A 22,405-nucleotide genomic window follows, 5' to 3' on the forward strand; every position below is an offset into this window, starting at 1 on the left:
TCAGGAAGTCATGAGAAGAGCCATGGTGTGCTGTATGGGGCCAGGTGGCCAATAGAGAAAGAAGGACCTCAGAGGTTCACCATGTACTCTGGCCATGTTCACAAAGCAACAGAAGGAGAAAGCTAGGAACAGCACAGGGCAACCATGTCACACTTCCAGAATTGTAGGAAAGGTATGTGTGGACTTCTCTCCTGGAAAGAGGTGGAGCAGTAAACCAGGAAAGCAACATATAGGCCTACATCACAGACACCCTCTCAGTCCTTTTCACAAAAGTTACCTCTCAGGCATTAGTATTATTTTCCCCATTTTCAAGATGAGGAGACTGATTCTTAGAAGTACTATATGAGGATTCCAGTTTGGATTATCAAAGTCCTGGCTTGTTGGCTCAGAGACCTGTCCATCATTTTCACACAGATGTTAACCTAATGATTTGGAACGCTGCAGGATATGAAAAGATGAACCTGATGGAACATCAGGCAATCCATAGTATCCCTGTTATTCAGGCTTATCCTTTACATGTGTGATTCTCATAAACCAGGCTACCCATATTCAAACCTCTCAACAATGCTTCCTCGGATTCCATATGCATCAAATCACTTGGAGATCTCCCGGATTCAAGTAAGTTTGAGATTCCTGTCTCTAGTGATGCTGACGGTTCAAAGTCCAGTATAAAAGGCCATAAAGTTATGGTTTGCATGTTGCTTGCACATTGTAATCAATTGGGCATTTAAAAATACTGATGCCTGTTTCTACCCTCCCTGATCCCCCAAATTGTGGCTTAAATGGTCCAGATTCACTCTGAGCTTTGGAAGTTTTGAAAGATCTCTACGTGGTTCTATTCTGGGTTTGCAGCAGAAGAACCTGGACAGTACGCAAGGAAAGGAATCCACAAAGCGTGCAATGCCATAAAGTTAACGAACAAGTTAAAGTACATAAGGTTAGCAGTTTCTAGAGGATAGTGGCGGATGGGAAACAAGTAGCAGTGAAGCAGTGCTTAGGCGTTTGTGCTGCCTGGGACCCTTTTGCTGCAAATTGGTAAACCGCTGGGGTTCCGGTCGCGGCCAGGACTCCCGGCGCATGCGCGGCCCGGACTCTCCGCAGGGACTTGCAGAACGTGCGCGGCCGCGACGCCGAGGCGGAGCCTGATGCCCGCCGCGCCCCGCTCCCGGAAGTGTCCCCGGAGCGTTCTGCCGCGCTCGCCGGTTCGCGGCACTTGGCCGCGCGCCTGGCCCCGTGGGCGGGGACCCGGGCGCCCTGGAGCAGCCGGCCTTGGTTGCCGAGGCGGTGTCGTCGTTGACCATTGCCGACGCGTTCATAGCCGCTGGCGACAGCCCAGCGCCGCCCGCGCCTTCCGGCGCACTCCCCAGGCAGTTCATCTGCTCCTTCCCGGACTGCAGCGCCAGTTACAACAAGGCCTGGAAGCTAGACGCGCACCTGTGCAAGCACACGGGGGAGGTAACGGAACTGCGGAGGGCGCGGTGCTCAGCCCTTGAGCGCGCGGTGACTTGACTGGTGGGCTGTTCCCCTCCGCTTAGGACGGGGCGTGGCCACAGAGCGGCCGCTGTGTCCTGCGGGTGCCGAGGGCCAGGTTTGCTAGTCGTGTTCAGCCTTGGCATCCTGGTCTTAAGTTAGGAAAGGAGCTGAGGAAGTGACAAGAAGTCCTAGGGCCGCGGTATCTTTGCCACGGCTCGTGGCTTCCTACTCAGTCCTTTCTCCTTGGATCCTGAGTCTGCCATTCAAGCACCTTCCGATGATCTGTAAATGCCGCACGGCGAGACAGCCCACTACCCTCCCAGACCGCCTCCCTCTGCCCTCCTAGAGCTGGTACAGAGGAAAACTTCCCAGAACCCGGGATTGTGCAAGCAGCACGTGTTCGTTCTTTCATAAGTAGGGGGAAAGTACTGGACAGAACAGACCAGGCTTTTGCTGCCACGGACCTTGTTTTAGCGGATCAGGCAAAGGACTAGGCAGGAATGAAAAGCAGTGAAGAGTGGTCAGGAAAGGCCTTACTGTGTGAGCTGAATAAGAAGGATCTAGCCGGACAGACATTTGAGTCAGGTAGAAAGAATGGCAAAGGGATCCTGGGGTGGAAAGCAGAGCAGTGTGATTAGGTGAGGGGATCTTTAAGAGGTGAGGTCTGAGAGGCCGGGTGGAATCGCTTGTAGTTCAGGGTAGGAGTTTATTTTAGGGCAGTGTAAGCCTTTGGAGGATGTTAGTTAAAGTTATGTGATGTGGCATTCTGGGTTGCAGGTGAGGAAAACAAGACTCATGGAGGCTATGAAATCCGCCCCTTTTGCCAGTTTGGGGCAGAGCTGGGATTGGCAGTGCCTCACAGGAATGCCACAGAACACACACTGCCCACATCCCTGCATTCCTGTCTTTGCTTGTTGCACCTACCCTAACTTACAGGCCACCTCCATCATGCAATGCCGTCAAGCATTCTCACGCTCCACTGCCTTTGAAGACTGATGGCTGTCCTTGTCCCAAATTTTGGGATCCATGTAACCAGTGTGTCTGAGTTAGAGCTTGCCTTTCCTTTTAGACCTGTATGTTGTATTTTGGATATCAGTGTTGCCAGCTTTGTTATACAGTTGGAAAACATGAAGTCATCTGTGTTGTCCCACATCTCACACGCTGATTAACTGACAGATACTCATTGAGCCTGCTCCTTGGTAAGCTGAGCAAGGTTCTGTGGTTCTGCCCTTGGTAGGTAATGTGGCTCACTTGTGCCTTCCTGCCCACTGACTGTTCCCAGTCCACTCATCAAGGTCTTAGTACCTCCCTCTTGGATGTCATGGTGGTGTGCTTTCCATAGTTAGACACATGAAACTGATTGGGGATGTGTTTTGGTTTTCCCTGTAGATTCAGAATGGGATTCTGGGCCAGTGAGGAAAAGCAAAAAAACTAGAGGCAGTCAGCCTTCAAAGGCTGGAGAGGGTGAGAATTGGGACCATGAGAACACATGGAGGAGGTAGCCTGTAAGTTAGGGTAGATGCAGGGAGCAAACGCAGGGATGCAGGCCTTAACTTAAGAAATTAAGGGCCTTCTGCTGAGGCATCACCTATTCTGGCTGTGCCGAAACTGGGAAAATTTGTTGGCCTCCCTCAATGTCATCTGGGGCCCTTCCCACCTCCTGGGTCCCAAATAATGGTTGTAATCAGGGCCTTGAGCTGTTGTCTTTGCTTGGCCCCAGCATCTATGAGCTTTCTCAGGTGACACATTTTCCTGTAACTGTGCTTGGCATTCATTCTCTTACCACAGACACCAGTTAGAAACAGGTTAGCAGTGCTGTGCCATTACTGGAAAGGCTGCCTGCTTATTCCAGGTGATAGCCACAGAGAAAAAATCTGCAGTGATGTGAGAAGTTGTGGCATTTATGCTGTGTAATTTCAGGTAGGAAAACCTGGTCTTGCTTGAGTATAGCAAGTGTTCAACTTGCTTTCTGAATGGAAATCATCTGTGGATAGGGAGTCTGTGACTTTGCCTAGTAAACACTTTAGGCTTTTAAATAAATACCAGTTAATCTCTAACTAGGGCAAGATTGACATGTTTTTTTCTTCCTGCTAGAGACCATTTGCTTGTGACTATGAAGGCTGTGGCAAGGCCTTTGTCAGGGACTACCATCTGAGTCGCCACATCCTGATTCATACTGGAGAAAAACCATTTGTGTAAGTACAGAACTGGTTTTAGGGCTTTGAGGTAGGAAGTGTTTGGCATATATACCTGCTAAGAGGATTGATCCTAAACTCACAAGATCATGAATGTGAAGTTGCTTTCATCTTCTTATATGAGAGGAGAATAGGTTTTGAATGTGTGGAAGAGAGAAAGGGTTATTGCAGGTTATTTGTATAATAAATTTAGGAATGAGTTGATAGGAAGTTCCCTTGGTTTGCATCCTCTCATCTCCCTTTAAAACATATAATAATTAGAAATCAATCTTGAAAAACAATTTGGAAATCACTGAATAGAAAACAGTTACCTGGAAAATTCTTGGCTTGGTGTTGTCAAGGTCTTTGTGAACAGTGTAGTCTTTGTAAGTTGCTAGGATAAGTGATAAAAGCATGATGAAGTAGGGCTCTTACTATCTGGTCTGGTGTTTCCCAGAACCAAGCTTTTGCCACCACTACTGTTTAAGTTTTAATTTTATTCTTCTAGAAGTTGCTGTTTCTGGAAGGGTGGAAATACTGCCTTTCTATCTGCTGTTTCATACCAGTGGAACTCAAATTTAGGGCACATCAGATCACTCAAAGAGCTTGTTAAAACAGATTTCAGAGGGCTAGGGGTGTGGCTCAGTGGTAGTATGTGTGCTTAGCATTTGTGAGGCCCTGAGCTCAATCCTGGGCACCACAACAAAGACCAGGAAAGCCACAGACTTCAGGATCCACTTGAATTTGACTTAGTAGGTGCAGGATGGGGCCTGAGAATTGGTATTTCTAGCAAGTTCCCAAATGATGCTGATCTGCCCATCTGGCTCCCACACTCTGAGAACCATTAACCAGATTATTTATCATGAAAACAAAATAGTTTTCAAAGAAGAAAGCAAAACAAAATAACCATAATAGCTGTCCAGAGCTATATGCAGAGACTATGACAGGAAATAGCTGCTTAGAAACTTTTTCAGATACTAGGATTTAATATCATAATTTTGTTCTGTGACACATTTCTTTGTTCAAGAAGCTTTCCTAATGGCCTGAGTTGAATTTCTTTGAGTTTTAAGATGAAGCGAACGTGAATTATTTCTTGTCTGAATTACTCAGATGATCTGAGAAAGGTGAATTCATGACATGGGACAGACTTCACTGTCTCCTCCGTGACAGACAGGTCAGAGGCTCTGTCCTAACAGCATGCTAGCCTGCAGGAATGGGGCAGAGTACTGAGGATGGCTTTCATTTCAGTCCCTGTTCATGTGCATAGGGTATTGTCAAAATCAGTGAACCTAAGCACAGCTTAAATTATTTCAAAATATAGTCCACCTAGACCAGAACAGAACAACTAAAGAGGTCTGTGAAGTACTACAGGGATGGTCTTTGACCTGGAAGATTTACTTTGGGAATTTACAAATGTAGTAAAGGTACATACAAGTTGCATGCACACTGTTGTTAGTAGCAAAACATTGGAATCAATCCAAATGCTCATCAGTAAGGGCAGGTCAAGGTATATCAACCTGAAGGAATACTATACAGCTAGAAAAATGAATGAAGACATTTTCTGAGAAACCATTGGAAAAAAATCATCACGGCATATTAATCAAAAAACTAATGTATTAACGTCCTATATACAGGGCTACCTTTTTGTGTGTAAAAAAGCAGGGGTGGGACGGGAAGAAACCATTTGCTTTTGTTTATATTGAGAAACCCTAAAAGTCACATAGCAATACTAAAAATATCCATTTTGGAAGTGGCAGGAGAGTGCTGGTTGGGTAGGAACACTGCAGCCACGCTTCTTTTTTATGCATCATGATTTCTGTACAAAGTGTGTGCTCTATTAAATCTTAAAGGGGAATTAGGGCTCGGCCCACCTGCACAGACACATGGAAAGGGCAGGGTCATTGCCACGCAGTGGAAAAACACTTGGTGGTGGTCCTTGAGCTTGCTCCAGCCCAGCCCTCCCTCTCTGTAGCTCCAGGTCATTGGCTCACTGGACAGTACTGCTTGGCTGTCTCTGGGGTTAATTCTTTGTGGCTGAATTTGCTCACAGTCCAAACTGAGCTCTCCTCTCCTTGGACTCCTGCTCTTTTTCTTATCTGGGTAGGGGACAGCACTGTTTGGTCACCTATGTAAAGATAAGGCAGCTCCCTCATCCTTCTCCCCCACCCCCTGCAGCTGAGGTCCCTGACTATCCCCTGGGTCCTCCTGTTCACTCTGCAGCTGTCCTGTCCCAGGCCCTCACTCCCTAGTGCCTGAGGTGTTTTCTCTGCCTCACCTGGCCCTCTCCCTTGTCACCTCCAGATGGCTTCCCTTCTTAACACTGAAGCAGTTTTGACCTCTGCTTACGTGATGAAGTCCAGGTTCCTAGTGTGTCACACAAATGGCCAGTGTGATTTAGCCCTTTGCTGTTTATCTTGCACCGTTTGCTTGATTCTCAGACATGGAATTGTGGTCCAGCTATGCTTAACTAACCGATACCCTTCACCCCCAGTCTGCCTGGGGCCTTCCTGTCTCTGCACCTGCTGTTTGGTTCCTGTCAGGATTTCCTGCCTCCAACTTCCTGCCCCACACGCATGTTGAGTTAGATGCCTGTGTCAGGTTTAGAGTGAAGAAAGAGGCTTAGACAGCATGGCTATTTGGCAGGACAGTTGTGGAAGTTTTGGAGCTGCTTCTGCCTGCTTTCTCTGTGGTCTTCATCTTGGGGCTTCATCCTTGTGTTCCAAGATGCCTGTTGGAGTTCTGGCTGCTGCATCAGCATACGAGCAGGCAAGGAGGAGGAAGGGGCAAAGGTGTGCCCCCATTTTAACCACTGTGAGAGTTGAACAACTTGGTGGAACTTTGCCACCTGGCCTCTTCTAATGCAGGGAGGCTGGACAAAGCTTTTTGTTGGCCACCTGCTCAGTCGACCCTCAGCATTCTGATCTGCGGTCGAGGGCTTCTGGTATTCTCTGGCACAGCAATTCTCCCTTGAGCTTCCGTGGGCCTCGGCTCTGGAGTTTTCACTGTCTCAGCAACTCCTGGTCACTGCCTTTCCTCACCTGGCCCTGGGGACCCTCAGTGCCTGCTAGGAGTAACTGCTGAGCATCAGAGTTGAATGGTAGCTGAGACTGAGACTTGGAAAGGAAGTCCTGCTTCATCGGCCAGCCTTATGAATGCTCTTCACAAGAGGCACTTTTTCTTTTTTTTTTTCTTTCTTTTCTTAAGCTGCACAGAGGATTTAGATCATTCAAGGCCAGGATGCCAACTTATGGGAAACTAGAATGGCTTGGTGATATGCCAGAGAGCATATGGTTTATGGTTCTGCTCCAGGTATCTGTTTTACCTTTAATCATAAGCTGAAACCAAGTTTTTTTTTTTTTTTTTTTTTTTTTGAGACCTTTCTGAAAATGCAGTTTATGGTGACATTTCATGTAAAATTAAGGTTATCAGATTCTAACCTGAGACTGATGTGAGCCTGATTAGAACCTGAGCAGGATTTAGGCCTTGGGACTAGTGTTTTTACCTTCTCTTCTGCTAGTGTATGGAGAATGTCTCATGTAGTATGCTTTATGTTAAAAGTCAAACACGAAAAAGCCTCTTGTTATGTGGTGGTCACATCAGAGTTGAAAGGCCTGTATCATATGGCTTAACACTTTGGAATTTTTTCCTTTTTTTTTTGATGGTGGTGGGGATAAAACCAGGGCCTTGTACATGCCAAGCACATGTTCTTCCACTGAGCTGTATCCCCAGCTCAACACTTTGAAATTTACTATTTTATACTTTCCTTTGGAATATTTTTTATAAATAGGAAGGTACGCTGGGCATAGTGGCACATGCCTGTAATCTCAGCAACCTGAGAAGCTGAGGCAGGAGGATTGCAGTTTTGAGACCAGCCTTAGCAACTTAGTGAGATCCTGTCTCAAAATTTTAAAAATGGGCTGGGATGTAGCTCAGTGGTAAAGGGCCTGTAGGTTCCATCTTCAGCACCAAAAAAAGAAAAATTTTAAAAATAGGGGGATATACATTAAAATTTCTCTTCCCTTGGCTTGTTAATATATTGGTTTATAAAATTTCTTACAGTTGTACAGCTAATGGTTGTGATCAGAAATTCAACACAAAATCAAACTTGAAGAAACATTTTGAACACAAACATGAAAATCAGCAAAAACAATATGTTGTAAGTATGATTGTATATGCTTTTGTGTAGTATGATTTTCATATGTTTAAATTTTCTGAATATTTTTACACTTATTGCTGATGTTCTAAAGTTTCCATTAACCAAATTTTGTCTCTCAAATATCTAAATTTAGTCTGGTACTGGCTATCCTAATCATAAAGGTTTTATTTTGTAAGCAATCACTGTGCACTTTTAAAGTATATAATTGGGTAACTACCTCAACCAAAATATTTTTGCTTTTTCAAATGTCATTAATCTTTAAAGCTTCTTGACATAAAGTAGAATTTTAAGGTAACTAAATAAGTGAAAGGAGCAAATGTGTAGTCTCTAAAATAGTTTTACCTTTAAAGGATTGTTATGAACTGTTGATTTTTTTGTTTTTTCTCAAGACTAACAAACATTTATTAACAGTGTAATTTCGAAGGTTGCAAGAAGGCCTTTAAAAAACATCAGCAGCTGAAAGTTCATCAGTGCGAACATACCAATGAGCCTCCATTCAGGTGTGTGTTGCACAGGGCTGGTGGTCTCTGAAATTCTAGGTGTGAATAAGATTGAAATGCAAAGATTGGGAGCCGATGTTCTGGAACTGCTTCCTAACCAATGTTTTTCTGTTAATATGCATCATATATACCTGTTTATATATGAGGGATTTTAAAAGGTAAATTTTGTTTTGTTTCTTTAAAATAAATATTTAGTGTGTTTCAGAGAAGGCTATGAGATGGTACAGTTGTAGTCAAGCTTGAAGGGAAGGCTCAGGAATGGCCTATCTGTTCATGTAGAGCCTGTGCAACTCCATGAAATGTCATTATGAAGGCACGAGTTATTTTCCTGTAGAACAAGTGGCCTCAACCTGCAGTTAGAGAGGGTTTCCTGAGGAACACGGAAGGGTGGCTGGACATGTCAGATAGAGCTACAAAGGGCACCAAGGGACGAGAACTGCGCCTCATGCTGGTGCTCCCTGTGTAGTGGAGCTGGTCATTGTCTTCCTTCTGGCTCATGCTGGCTGCCCTGCGCCCTGGAGTTGCTGCAGTGACAGTGCTGTCATTGCTTGTAGGTCTGCAGCTTATTCCTGTGCTGTCAGTTCCTTTAACACCAAAGTAGCATGTTTTGTTTGTTTTTGGTGGTGCTGGGGATCGAGCATGTGCTTTTTATGGCTCACCCGGGGCTCCTGCATCTGCTGCTGTGTTTTCTTATCACACAACCCACATCCTTTGTCACAAATTGCTCAGGATTGTTCAGGTATTTACCTAAGCCAAGTCTGACACCTCTTGAGGTATCTTTGTAGCTATGAAAGCAGAATATTTTTCAGTGGTATGATGATGAAGACTGTTTATGTGATCATATAAACAAAAGAAGTAATGTGGCTTTTTTCTCTCAAGTAGTTAATTTTTGCTCCAAGACTATTTAAGTGACTGGAATTTCATCTCTGATTAGATCTACATTTTAATCTTACTTTTGTGACTGGTTGTAGGGAGAGGCAAGATGTTGGAAGAAGTAGAATTAAGTACCATTTGCTCTAAGTGGAGTTCTTTGTGGAAGTGGATTGCTAACATTTCATGTGTTGTAACTAAGGTGTCCCCAGGAAGGATGTGGGAAGCACTTTGCCTCACCCAGTAGCCTGAAACGACATGGAAAGGTCCACGAGGGTATGTATGGATGGCCCTGTGTGCACTCACATGGACAGTCGGGTGTGTTTAATTGACTACTTGGTGCTTTCTATTCTATTCCATGCCCGTGCTGAGGAGCAAGAGGGATGCCCTTCTGCTTATTCAGGTCTTGTTCTTTCCCAGTGCCTGTTCCTGCTCTGCACAGAAGCCGTTTGTATCCAGCCAGGGCTTTGCTTCTTTACATCAGTCTGAACCCTTCTGTTTACTACCTGTGCTACTCTCTTCCTTATTGGCTTTTCAGAAGGCTAAGATAATAGGGTGAAGTTTTCACAGCCATGAGACTGTAACTTAACAAAAACTACTTGATTCCGTTAACTACTTCTATTTGTTGTCTTGTTACTAGGAGGGCTTTGTGGTATCTATACTCTAGTTTTCCAGGTCCTAGAATTTTGTTTTTAAATGAATTAGTGAGCAAGAGTGCAAGACAGCCACATTCTTTTTGGTTTGTAGTGGGAGAAACTCAGCTTGTTTCATATGGCTGATAATCCAGTTATTGTGCTTTGCACAATATATATTTCGGATCACAGTGTTTTTCTCTGGATTCTCCTGGTTTATTTTCTTCCATAGCTATACCTTACTTGTTTTTGCAGTATGAAACTTACAAAGATGCAAGACTAGAGGTAGCTAGGGAATGGGCAGTGTAACTCCCGAGTCTTGGTGCTGATGGTCTGCCAAGGACAAAGGGCTGGGTAACACTTTTGCTGATGGAAAAAAGAAGCATGCTTAGAGAGGCAGGGAAAGGGAACATGAACCTGTGTGTGTGTTGGGGGTGGGGTTAATTAGCAGGTGAAATATGTACATGGTTTACCTAACGAGATAGAGGCACCCTTCCTGGGGTATCTGCTAGGGTAAAGTCCTAACACGAAGCACCTTGTATACAATTTCACTATAACGTTACCCTTTCTTAAGTTTTTATTCTCACCTCTTGAGTCCAACAGAATTGAACGTTATTGGGAGAAAGGAGAAAGATTTTCAGGCATATAAGTTTCCTTTCTAATTATCAGTGTTTACCCTGAATATTCTAAACAGAGCACCAGTCTTTTTTTTTTTTTTTTTAAACAGGCTATATATGTCAAAAGGGATGTTCCTTTATGGCAAAAACATGGACAGAACTTTTAAAACACATGAGAGAAACCCACAACGGTAAGGCACACATGAAAGACATGATATAAATATTTGCCACTGCAGAATTGATGTAGTGCTTTTAAAGAGTGGAATGTTAAATATATACAATAAAGTAAAGATTTTTTATGTTTTGTGAAATGCTGGCTCCCTCAGCTGTTTGCCAGGTTAGCAGAGCTGGGCCAGGTCTCCTGGAACTAGCATGCCATGACTTAACATGCCCAAAGGTTCTTGAAGTCTCCAGTGAACAGTCTTGGAAGGCACCAGTGCTCTGTGAGGCGCTTGGGAAAACAGTGCCTCATATTGAAGGACATGGTGTAGGCAATATTTTGTTTTCTCCACCTGTCCAGTTACCATGCTGAGAACCTCTGCTTCTAGATGATGAACACCCAAGGGGCTTGGGAGTGATATAAGAAATTAAACGAATTGAGACAAATCTCCTAGCAGTAAAAGTTGGGGTTAGGCCAAGCATGGCGACACATGCCTGTAATCCCAGCAACTTGGGAAGATGAGGCAGGAGGATCCCAAGTTCAAAGCCAACCTCAGCAACTTAGCAAGACCCTAAGCAACTTGGGACTAGGGATGTGGCTTAGTAGTTAAGTGCCCCTGGATTCAATCCCTGGTACCCCCCATCCCCCTGCAAAAAAATCTTGGGTTAGAGTTTCCTTGGAAATTTCTGTATAGTCATAGGTTTGGGACATTTGAGTATGTTATTTATGCATTCAGCATTATTTTTTCTGTGTGGCACTATCTAAGAAAAAGTTGGTTAAATTTGTCTACTTCACAGAGGAAATATCATGTGAAGTATGCCAGAAAACATTTAAACGCAAAGATTACCTGAAGCAGCACATGAAAACTCATGCCCCAGAACGGCATATGTGTCGATGCCCAAGAGAAGGCTGTGGTAGGACCTACACAACTGTGTTTAATCTCCAGAGCCATATTCTCTCTTTCCATGAGGAACAGCGCCCATTTGTGTGTGAACACTCTGGCTGTGGCAAAACATTTGCAATGAAAGTAAGTTCTCCCCAATGTGTACAGCCCCCTTTCTCTCTGTGCTTATACATGGGCTTTGGATTGGCATCCTGGGGTCTGCAAATGGGAAGAACTGCTGAGCAGGCATGACACACCTCACACTTTTGCTTCAGCTGCGTGGTTCTTCATTCAGATCTGCAGAATCTACTGGCTTCACCAAGTCTCAGAGTGTGCCCTCCACCAGAAGCATTGGCATCAACAGGGAACTTGTTAAAAATTAAGGTTCTCAGGCCCACTTTAACCCTGCTGAGTCAGAAGCCCTGTGGGTGGGGCCCAGGAATCATGTACTAAGTTGGGGAGCCAATGACCTTGGTATCTATGCTTATTTAGAGTATGTTGGTGCTTTGGGTTCTTCTAGATACCATCACTTAAGGACTTGGAAGGGGAAATGAGCAACAAGGAGATGAGGGGCCACAGAACTTTGGGGATTTCATCTAGGTCTGAGCAGTGTGCATGGGGTCAGTGAGAATGTGACACTTGGGAGGGGCCTATGCAGTCTGCATTCTCTCTGGTTGGTGTCTTACAGATTCTTACCCACAATTATAATAGAGACTGAAGAGAGAGCTGAGGTTCACTCAGCACAGTCAACCCTGCTAGAAAACCCCCAGGAAGCTGAGGGTGGCCAGCACTGTCGTCAGTATCAGCAGGACATTGGTCAGGTTTCCCACTAGTGGTCAGGAATATGGTTTGGGAAAATTCAGTTTGAAACAATAAATGACTCGTTTACAACAGATTTCCCCTCTTCAAGAAAAGCCACAGTGGTTGGGGTTGTATACATTCCTAAAGTGGTCCTTGGAAGGACAGTGAAAATCACTAGTCCTGGAGTGAAGAATTCTTCCCTTACCCCAGGGGCAGGTATGGGGGGTGGATTTAAATCCTATCCCTGAACAGAAAGAAGACTAACAGGGTAAATAACTTCTGCAGCTTTCATGTTCATGGATTCTCCAGTGTTAAGGTTTTTAAAATACAAGGTTTCTTTTTTTTCTTCACTATAGCAAAGCCTCATGAGGCATGCTGTTGTGCATGATCCTGACAAGAAGAAAATGAAGCTTAAAGTAAGTTGAAGGTGCTTAGGGAAGTTCTTGGTTCTAAAACCTGCAGCGCCTGAAGCCTGGTGTGTGTTCCTCTGGCCCCACTGTGGGGCCTTCCCCACTGTTGAGGACCTGCCTCTCTGTAGGCGTGTTTCTCTGTGAGAGCACACAACTACTGTAAAACTAACCCAGATAATTTTGACTTCGAATTCTAGTTGTCTGTCTTCCTTATTCCCAAAGGTAAAACCATCTCGTGAAAAACGGAGTTTGGCCTCTCGACTCAGTGGCTACATCCCTCCCAAAAGGAAACAAGAGCAAGACGCATCTTTGCCTAAAAACGGAGGGTTGGGGAGCTGCGTGGAAAACAAGGTGCTCTCCACAGTCGCAGTACTTACCCTCCACTAGGCAACTACTGGACCTTGTTGAAGGACTAACAACTGAATTTTTAGTTGCTCAGAAGCCTGTTTTTCTTTATTAAAATCACTGATGCAGAACATTTGATTCCTTGTCATTTCCATTTTCTTTGTTCACAATGTCTCTTTTCTGGGCCTCTTGCAAGTCTCCATGTGCCTTCTCTTCTTTCTTGGTCAGATGACGAAGAACACACATTAAGCCTTTTCCTCCTTTAACAGGTTGTGGCTTGGATAAGAAGGTAGCTATTCCAGGCATAGTCTGAACTATTTGATTAAGTATCTCCTCCTAAAACGGGAAAACAGTTCAAGAATAATTTAAAATCACACAAAAATGTGTGATGAATACACACAAAAATCAGTGTACTAGTGACTTATTTAAATAACTAGCTGATTAGCTCATATATCTGGTTAAGTGACTGAAATCTGCAGAGTAACTCTAAGTGACTGAAGGAACACACCGAAGGCCTGACAGTCTTGAGTCTCCACTCTGTCACAGCACTAAGGGGTCATATTTGGCCCCAGACTAGCCTCTCCTAAAAATAAGTACCAAAAACTAGGCTTGCACCTTGGCAACCTACCTCTTTATCCCCAAAATTTTTAGCTCAGTGCAGTTCCTAACACTGATGCTCACTATCACAGAATCACTTGTTAAAAAAATAAAATCATGGAGACCCTGGACTCCACAAATCCTCAACCAATTGGGCTATAATCCAGGCCTAAATGATCCTAATATGGAATTAGGGTTGAAGCCAGTTTACCAATGCTGCTTTTGGTGGGTGATAAAGTTACCCAACTTAAAAGTGGAACAGACAGGGCTGGAGCTGACAGCTCAGTGGCAGAGTGCTTGCCTTGCATGTGTGAGGCATTTGGTTCGATCCTCAGCACCACATATAAATAAATAAATAATAAAGGTACATCAACAACTAAGAAATATTTTTTAAAAAGTGGAACAAACAGCACATAAACTTGTCCTGGCATTGTAAATCAACACATTTCAGCTATAGAATTCTCATAAACACTTAGGACAACCTAAAAGAAGAATCTATAAAGTTTCTAGTTTTCCTATTTTAAAGGCTACACAGTCAACAATCTGTAAAATAGAACAGTATATTAGCTTACACATTTTTCATATGGCAAGGTATGTTACAATGGAAAATACAATATGCTTGCGCTTTGAGAAGAAACAAACTAGAAAGCTCTTATCATTACTGGGAAGTAGAATTACACTCACTTTTCTTTGCCTTTAATTTTCCCAGATTTTCTACAAATGTATTTTTATATCAGAAAACAAAAAACACAAGTGGTTACTTATTCCAGCTTTTACTTACCATCTTATTTTCTTGCTCATCTGCATTTTTCCCCTTCTTTATAGTAATTTGAACTTTGTATTTTTTCTCAATCCACTGCTGAATCTGTTTACTCTTTGTGTCCAAATCATGTTGTTCAATATTTGAAGAAAAAGTTAGTTCCTTTGTCACAGCTGGTCCTGGTTTGAAACAGTGAGATTTGATGCTAGGACTACTTACTAGTCTCCTTTGAAACCCGAACTTGCATGCACAACTTGAAGATCTTAGGTTGCCACAGAGGCCTCAATGGTCCTCATCTGACTTGTAGCTTCACAGACCAGTAACTGCTCTTTTAAATTGGGGAGATAGACATAAAGTACCAATATTTTACCTGCCAGTTCAAATCTGATAGGGTTTTTGCATTATACATAACAGAACACTATAAATCAGGAAGAAAAATAACCAAGAAAAAATGAACATGAATAGGCAACTCAAAAAAGCTCAAATGGTGGCAGGAAACAGAACAGTAAGTAATGATTTCTTACCTATTAGCATGCAAAAATTATAGCATGACAGTACTAAGTGTAGGTGAGAATGTAGAGAATTTTCATATGTTGCTGATGAGAGCAAGTGCAACTATGTGACTTCATTGAATTTATAGTATGAACAAGTGTTCATAATAATGAAAAACTGGGAATAAACCCAATGTCATGAAAATGGATTAACAAATTTGATATGTTCTTAAAATATGGTAATTATAATAAACTAGCTATAGCTATTATGTAAATATGAACAGATGTTAGAAACAATAGTGTCATTTATACTTTCTTACTATTAAAATCTAGTGTTTATGGGTGTATCTATGTAACGAGTTTAGCAAGTGGATCTACACACTAACAGTGAGCAAGGACACCTCTAGGGAAGGGGCTTCAACTTTTCTGTAGTGATTTCTACTAAATATGTGAAGTATAACCATGTTAACACTTGTTCATTTTGCATGATGGGTAACAAGGTTTATTATCTATTTTTTCTGTAACCTTTTAAATAAAAAAAAAAAATCTTTTAAAAAGAGTTTTTAACACCTTGCTTCCTGGCAGTTCCTACAGTTGGTCCTGGGTCTCCATTAGCAATGCCTTCCATATATTAGCCCTTCAACTTCTCCAGTCTGTTCAGCTTTTGTTTTTGTGGTTGTTGTTCAACTTTTTTCAATGACATAGTTTGATGTCCTTTCCCCTCTGGTTGATCTCTTCTGAATATCTATTTTCCAATCAACATCCTTGTTAACTCTGGTGGTACAAAACTGAGCCACAGTCAACATGTGCTTTTCTCAAAGCACAAAACCTCAGGATGGCTGCCCAGGTACCAGTTTTCTGACAATTGTCCCAGGGTGCTTCCCAGTGAGCAATCTTCCATAACAATCAGCACTTTTTAGGAACCATGAAAAACAAGGATATCTTCACTTAATATCCAGCTCATGGCTTCTGTGAGGCTTCACAGATAAGTGCCTGGAATGGTGACTGGCCACATATGCAAATGAGCATCACAACTGATATTCTAATAAGATGCTTTCGTATGAGGTGCATTTTGGACCCCTTCAAAATTTAAAAGGTGCTTCCAAATAATTAACCAAACACTTCTAGTTAAGAGATGAGAAAAGCAAAACAAAAGGAAGGAGTTAAGTGAATTGTCTAGGACAGGTCTCATTCCACCTCTTCTGAATTTCATTGTATCACTCAGAGACAAGGCGACAGGACAGAGGCAGGGTATTTCAATTGTTTTGGTTGGTTCGCCTTGTTTCACCCTCCAATTTACAAAGGTTCAAAGGAAGAGACAATAGATACAGGGAATTAAATAAGGAACAGAACTAAGGGACAGCGGAGGAGTCAAAGACACTGGGAATGCTGGTAAAACCATGAATATTCTGAATTTTCCAGTTTCTCGTTTCCCACTGTCACAGGCATCATGGCAGATGCCAAAGTTTAAATTGCCGATTTTTGGTCCTAAAGGATTCAAGAAACAAACAGCAAAATACCTACCAGCTTTTAGTTTGGCCTTTTCCATGTCTCTGAGCCGTAGCCGTTCCTGGTGAATCTGTGTTCCTGTCATGAGCTGGTATTCCGGGGGCTCTGTGCTGACGTTCCTCCTCACCAGCCTCAGGTCTCGCTCTTCCATGAGTCTAATCGCATCTGCTCGGTGCATGTTTCCCAAATCATTGCCCTTCTCATCAAGGACACGAATAATTCGCTCACCAATTTTCCTTCCAATATTACTGAAAGTCGTATCATTCTTTTTTTTCGTTTTCCTCTCATCCTGGCTGTCCTCAACTGTACTAAATCTTTTTGCATGAATTAGGTAGGGCAGTCTTGGGGCAGAAGCAACCAGGGACAACTGTGCTGGGACTGTCTTTTGTACAATGTGTTTATCAAAACACCTTCCAATGCAATTATTTTCAGTCCTTAAGGTTTGTAGCATTAACCTCTTCAGAAGAGCAGCCATCCTAAGAAAGTAATGAGAAAAGTTCATTAAGATTCAATCATTTTCCAGGAATTATGGTACACACCTGTAGTCCCAGCTACAAGGAAGACTGAGGCAAGGAGGATTACAAGTTCAAGGCCAGCCTTGGCAACTCAGTGAGACTCTGTTTCAAAATAAAAAAGGGATGGGGATCTAGTTCAGTGGTAGAACCCTTGCCTAACATACACAAGGCCCTGGGTTCAAATTTCAATACCACCCAAAAAATTAAATTAATCATTCCCATAGTCTGCTATGTGATATATACTGGGCCACAGGCTGCCTTCTGTAAGTGTTATGGAAATGCTGTTCTCAGGATGACTAAATCCATGCATGGAAGTTTGCACCAGTAAGATGGACCATTGGGTAACCCCGGCCAGATTAATTCATGGTGGTACTGTTCCTAGTACAAATAGTTATCAGAACAACCCAGGACTGCACATTTTTTTCTCCTATGCTCTTCTATACTCACTTGACTATTTTTGCCAGGAACTTATAGTGTCAACACTAAGAGCAAAGATCATACTGAGGGCTTGTTTATGAGGATGCAGTATATAAAATGCCTGCTGACTTATAAATATCAGTTCATAAATTGCTAACCATTTATTTGTATATCTGATGGTATATAAAAGTTAAGAATAGTATTATGGGAAGGGGAACCCTCCAAGAAGTATACTGACCTACTGGAAGAACAGACTGTCAGAAAAAATACCCCCTGACATAAACTGAAGTGCTAGCCTCATAAACTATAAAGATCACTACCCAGGTAAGGTAGGCATTACTAGCAAGTGTTAACTAAGCATTAGGCATATATGACATTGGATTTACTTTATGGTGTAAGACTGAATTTGAAATGCTTTAAAATGACACATTGATTTTGTTTCTCTGCTATCAAAATGCCTCTCTCATTCAAAGGTTTGGTAAATCTTAGACACACAGGCTAAAGGAGTGACAGGAGGACCCATTCATCTCATTTAGGGTCTACTGAGAAACATAAAGAAACAAGGATTCAGAGAGGTATGACTTATGAAAAGTCAAAGAGGACAGGAGGAAGTGCCTCCTCCCAAAGAATGCTCACTGCACGGCCTACATGAGAATCACTGATGGTATATAAAACTGGAAACTCCCTCGGGCCCTGGTTATGATCCATGTCCTATCCCAGCATGATCCCTTACTCCTCATGTTGATGAGTGACCTGGAAAAAGAAATGGCCCTGGTTTTGTTCTTCATAAGAAGCACAAATTGCTCTCCATAATGAGGCTGAGCTGTTTAAGAGCTAGAACTCCAACTTACAACACTGGAAAAAGTCCCCATATATCTTTGGCCAATTACTTAACCATTTTTTAGCTATTAAATTGAAACGACTTAATAACCATTCAGAAAATATTTAAGAACCCTGTAAACTCAGAAGAATCAGCACTAAAACTTGAACTTATTCCTGTTTGTTAATCTTCAAAATGGCCATGTCCTCTTCCCAAATTCCCTAGCTCAGTGACCTGCATGCCTAGCCCTTTGGAGGCAAATGACATCTCCACTCTCCCTTTCAATCCAATCCATTACCAAGTCTCAGCAACTTTACTTTCCTAAGTCCCACTCAGATTTATCCACTTTTTCCTATATTCACTGCCACCACTCTTGCTTATGATTGTCCATCTTGGGCTGGGGATGTGGCTCAAGCAGTAACAAGCACAGGGCTCTGGGTTCGATCCTCAGCACCACATAAAAATAAAATAAAAAGATGTTGTGTCCACCGAAAACTGAAAAATAAATATTAAAAAATTCTCTCTCTTTAAAAAAAAAATATTGTCCATCTCTTGTTGGTCCCTGCAACCAATTTTAGCCACCATACTGCTGTCCAAACCACACCAGCCCTTCTCCCCACCCCAATTTAAAACTAACTGGCTGCAGATTAAAGACATCAATCTTCAGTAGGCAGAAAGACGCTTCTCACTTTTTTCTGCCTAAACCACATGGCCTTTTCACTTTTTAAAGTACTCTTTCCTTCAGTATAGGAAACTAAGGGAAATATGTCAGAGGCCAATTAATGCCTCTGCTCTTTCTCAGGGCATTATTTCTATTACCTCCACAAGTAAGCCAGACATGTCACCTTCTTTCCCCCATTTGTCTGTTGGGCTCAACATAAAATATTTCCACAGTCCGACTTATTCTTCCCTTATAGCACTTATTACAATTATAACTTTGCGATTATCTTAATACTATTGCACTCCCTCACTAGACCATGAACTCTGAAGCAGGGAACAAATGTGGTTTATTCATTAACGGTGAGACTGGCACCATAGTTGATCTTCCAAAATCTCCCATCCACCCTCTCATTTTTCTTAGACTGACATCTTCTGTAACTTCTGTACTTGGAACTGTGGCTTCTCAGTAAAAAAAACTTACTTTACGTCTCATGCGAGTCTTAAACCATGGCACCTACTAAGCGATAAATAGGAGGGGGGACCCCACAGTCACTTCATGAACTTCCTACTAAGACCTCCCCCGGGGACAGCAGGCAGCAAAAGAAATGTATTTGCTTAGCTCAACCTTTCTAAACGCAAGCGCTCTCCGCTAGTCTGGATCAGCCGAGCTGCGTTCAGGCTCTAGCCCAGGGAGCCAGCGCTTCCGGGAGGAGCTGACTTAATCACGTGCCCAGCGCTTGCCACGCCCACCCGGCAGAGTGCTCACGACGCGCCAGGACGAGAAAGGACGTGGGGACGTGCTGCGTGCGTGCGTGCGTGCGTGCATGCGTGCAAGCATGCGTGCAAGCGGGCCGGAATGGCAGGTGGAACCGGCAGCACCCAGGAGTACGGTTGCCAGGTCTAGGTCGGTGGTTACTGGGAAGCTTGGGCTATGACCTGGACCTGAAAGCTTCGGCTTTGTAATCTCTCGGAACCCCCGGCCTCCCACTCGGTGCTTCGGGGATGCGGAGGGCTCGCCACCCTCCGCCCGGCAGGACGTTAAGCCTGACCTTGCATGTTCCCGGGCCAATGCAAGGCCGCTTGCTCTGCACGCACATCCCCCAAGACCACGTCCTCCCTCCACAGGTCCCCTCACCGCTCGGCCCCCTTTACCTTTAGCATTACCTGTAACTGGGGTCGGCGATTGGTAATGTCTGACAAAAAGAGCCAGTGAACGAGCTCGGCGTCAGGACCCTTTCGCTTTCCGTAGTGGGCAGGGCTTCTCTTGTCCTTTAAAGGAAAGGTGACTTGGGAAAATTTTCCCCGACAAAAAATGCTGAGGGCATGGGTAACTAATTGCAGGGAGATTGCTACTCTTCTCCCGCTCCAGATGCGAGATGAAGATCAGTCACATCGAGGTTTTGCAGCAGTAGCTGATCGCTTTCACTAGTTACATTACGTTAATGCCAATGTTTTTATTTAGTGAGATATTTAATACAATGTTTTATAAACGTCTCACAATCTTTGTGAGTTAGGAAACATTGTCATCGATTTACAGGTGAAAGACAGATTCAGGAAGTAAAAACATTCTCTTAATTCCCAGATAACACTAGGCAAGCTGGAACCCCGCCTCCGACCACCACTTGCAGTTTCTGGGTTCCTAACTGAGGCTTCTCGAAGAAACCGGTGATGGATAAGGAGCAAGTCAGATTAAAGTGCTGTTCGAATTGCGAGTTGTTCTAAGCGGTCGTCAACGCAGCGTGTTTAATTGACTTCCCAGAGTCAGCGAAGAGCCAGTTCGGAACCCTGCTGTTGTATGAACCCCGTGGTTTCTCTCCTCCGGTCTGTGGGGGCCCACCCTCTACCACCAGGCTTCTGGCTCCGTTTTAGTGTTGGTGTTAATCACCTTCCCCTCTGATCATTAGTAAAAAAAAAAAAAAAAATGCTTAGTGTCAGAGTGAGAATCTGCAGGCTGGGCTTAATGAAGCCAACTTAATCGTTCCATTCCTCCTATAAAGTTGAACTATCGTTTACTGGCTACTTATAGTCTGCTGGAATACCTTGTCTTTTAATGGTCATTAAATAATTCTTTGAATCAGGTATTACCTCTTGTAAGTGAGGAATCTAGGTCAGCCTTAAATAGCTACATGAGAGCAAAGACTATGTCTCCTGTTCTTCATCAAATAACAGCATCTGGCACTTTAGGCACTGATAATTTGTGACATAAACCTTGAGGCAACTCGTGTGTGACCAAGTTGAGGGTTAGTGGCTGCATGTTCGCCATTTCCAAGTTAGGGATTCATTTTATTCTACTGATATTATTCCTTAGTACTAAGACATTAAAAAAAAAAAGTAGATATAGACATAGAGTAAATAGGGCAATGCCCTGGGAAGTAGTAGGTGCTCTACATCGGTAAATGCCCGCATTTATGATAACATTTACTTACCAGCCAGTCACTGTTCTAAACACTTGACATTATGTCAAATTAATTTAATCCTCAGGGCAACAGCATGAGCTAATTACTATTATTACCCATTTCACAGATGAGATAACTGAAACATGAAGAAATTAAGTAATTTGCCCAAGTTTACACAATCAGTAGAAGAATCAAACATTTTTTAAAAAGAAAAAACTCAGTGTGGCTGCAGTTGTGGCTCAGTGGTAGCCCACTTGCCTAGCATGTGTGAGGCACTGAGTTCAATCCTCAGCATCACATCAAATAAATAAAGGTTTAAAAAAAAGTTAGAAAAAACTTGAACAGCTGTGTGCTCTTAACCCTAAATACTCCTTATGCTGCTGCACTAGAGTAGTGATTGAAGTGTGGACTTAAAAGTCCTCCTGTTTGGAGCCCCTCTTTAAAGGGTCACATGTCTAGAGTGATTTGGGCAGCTTTCTGCTGTTGTCAGGTGTATCCAACACCTATAAGATGGTTGTTTAGTTCTCCTGGGAGGACATAGCAGAAAAGAGATGGATATTACAGACATGCTCTCAAGTGGAGAGAACCCATTTTTTTTTCTTCTCTTGAACTCTCTTTTAACCTTTAGTTGAAATGAGTTGTGGAGGCCTTTGAAGAGTCATTGAGAGCCTTGGACTCAGCTTGGTGGTGGCAGATTTTGGAGACCTTTGAATAAAGAGTGCATAAAGCAATCACTGGCTCCTCCAAGCCCCCTTCCTACATTTATGGTCTCTACTTGCTAAGGCACACTTTCTGGGTTGGGGAAGTGATTACTATGCCACAAATCTGTAAACTGATCCATTGTGTGCATAAAAAAGGACTGGGACATCCATAGAGCTTTCCCAGTTGTCATTATTTCTGTCCCTAATTTACAAATAAAACCCAAGTAACCCAATAAGACTCATCCTTGCAACTAAAATGACATTTTCTATCAATAGTAAATCCCATGGCAATTCCATGGATTTTTCTCAATGGTTATATTCCTGTTTTGCTCTGGCAAAGGATTAATGAAAATATTCTGTCCCTCTCCTTGCTTATTAACTTTCACAATCCTTCTCTTTCCACTGACACCAGGAGACATGTAAGATTCAGTTCTTATCCCAAGGTCCTTGAGATAATATCCGTCTTGCAGAGAAATTATTCTATGGTGGCTTCTCTAAAAATTTATTAACACTAGACC

At 43.1% G+C, this 22,405-nt stretch overlaps 2 protein-coding genes across 6 annotated transcripts; one reads left to right on the forward strand and one right to left on the reverse strand.

The window, feature by feature from the left end:
- Positions 1-1,146: 1,146 nt before the first annotated feature.
- On the forward strand, positions 1,147-13,152 carry Gtf3a (general transcription factor IIIA; the record flags this gene model as incomplete). Its single annotated transcript, XM_015483952.2, has 9 exons — positions 1,147-1,455; positions 3,568-3,668; positions 7,707-7,803; positions 8,215-8,303; positions 9,376-9,449; positions 10,533-10,613; positions 11,380-11,609; positions 12,623-12,682; positions 12,899-13,152. Coding segments are annotated over 9 exons (1,206 nt in total), but the record flags the coding sequence as incomplete, so codon positions are not given.
- Positions 13,108-20,106, reverse strand: Mtif3 (mitochondrial translational initiation factor 3). Of its 5 annotated transcripts, none has more exons than XM_015484167.2 (4): positions 19,955-20,106; positions 16,394-16,854; positions 14,400-14,557; positions 13,108-13,357 (listed from the first exon to the last, which is right to left on the reverse strand). In XM_015484167.2, the coding sequence occupies exons 2-4, from the start codon at positions 16,851-16,853 to the stop codon at positions 13,139-13,141; spliced, it is 837 nt and encodes a 278-aa protein (XP_015339653.1). In that variant the 5' UTR covers position 16,854; positions 19,955-20,106; the 3' UTR covers positions 13,108-13,138. The 5 variants fall into 5 exon arrangements, with proteins under 5 accessions (XP_015339653.1, XP_015339656.1, XP_015339655.1 ...); XM_015484170.2 differs by having other exon boundaries at positions 19,943-20,046; XM_015484169.2 differs by lacking the exon at positions 19,955-20,106 and adding an exon at positions 19,416-19,539.
- Positions 20,107-22,405: the final 2,299 nt, after the last annotated feature.

This window comes from Marmota marmota, unplaced genomic scaffold (assembly GCF_001458135.2).
Source record: "Marmota marmota marmota unplaced genomic scaffold, marMar, whole genome shotgun sequence".
Taxonomy (NCBI): Eukaryota; Metazoa; Chordata; class Mammalia; order Rodentia; family Sciuridae; genus Marmota; species Marmota marmota.

What these genes read in the sequence shown, in the direction of transcription:
- Mtif3 (XM_015484167.2), bottom strand. Translation starts at nt 16,853, where the DNA reads ATGGCTGCTCTTCTGAAGAGGTTAATGCTACAAACCTTAAGGACTGAA. An exon ending in AAAGGCCAAACTAAAAGCTG is followed by an intron (nt 14,558 to 16,393) that starts GTAGGTATTTTG and finishes GTTTCAAACCAG; the next exon opens with GACCAGCTGTGACAAAGGAA. An exon ending in ATGAGCAAGAAAATAAGATG is followed by an intron (nt 13,358 to 14,399) that starts GTAAGTAAAAGC and finishes TTCCCGTTTTAG; the next exon opens with GAGGAGATACTTAATCAAAT.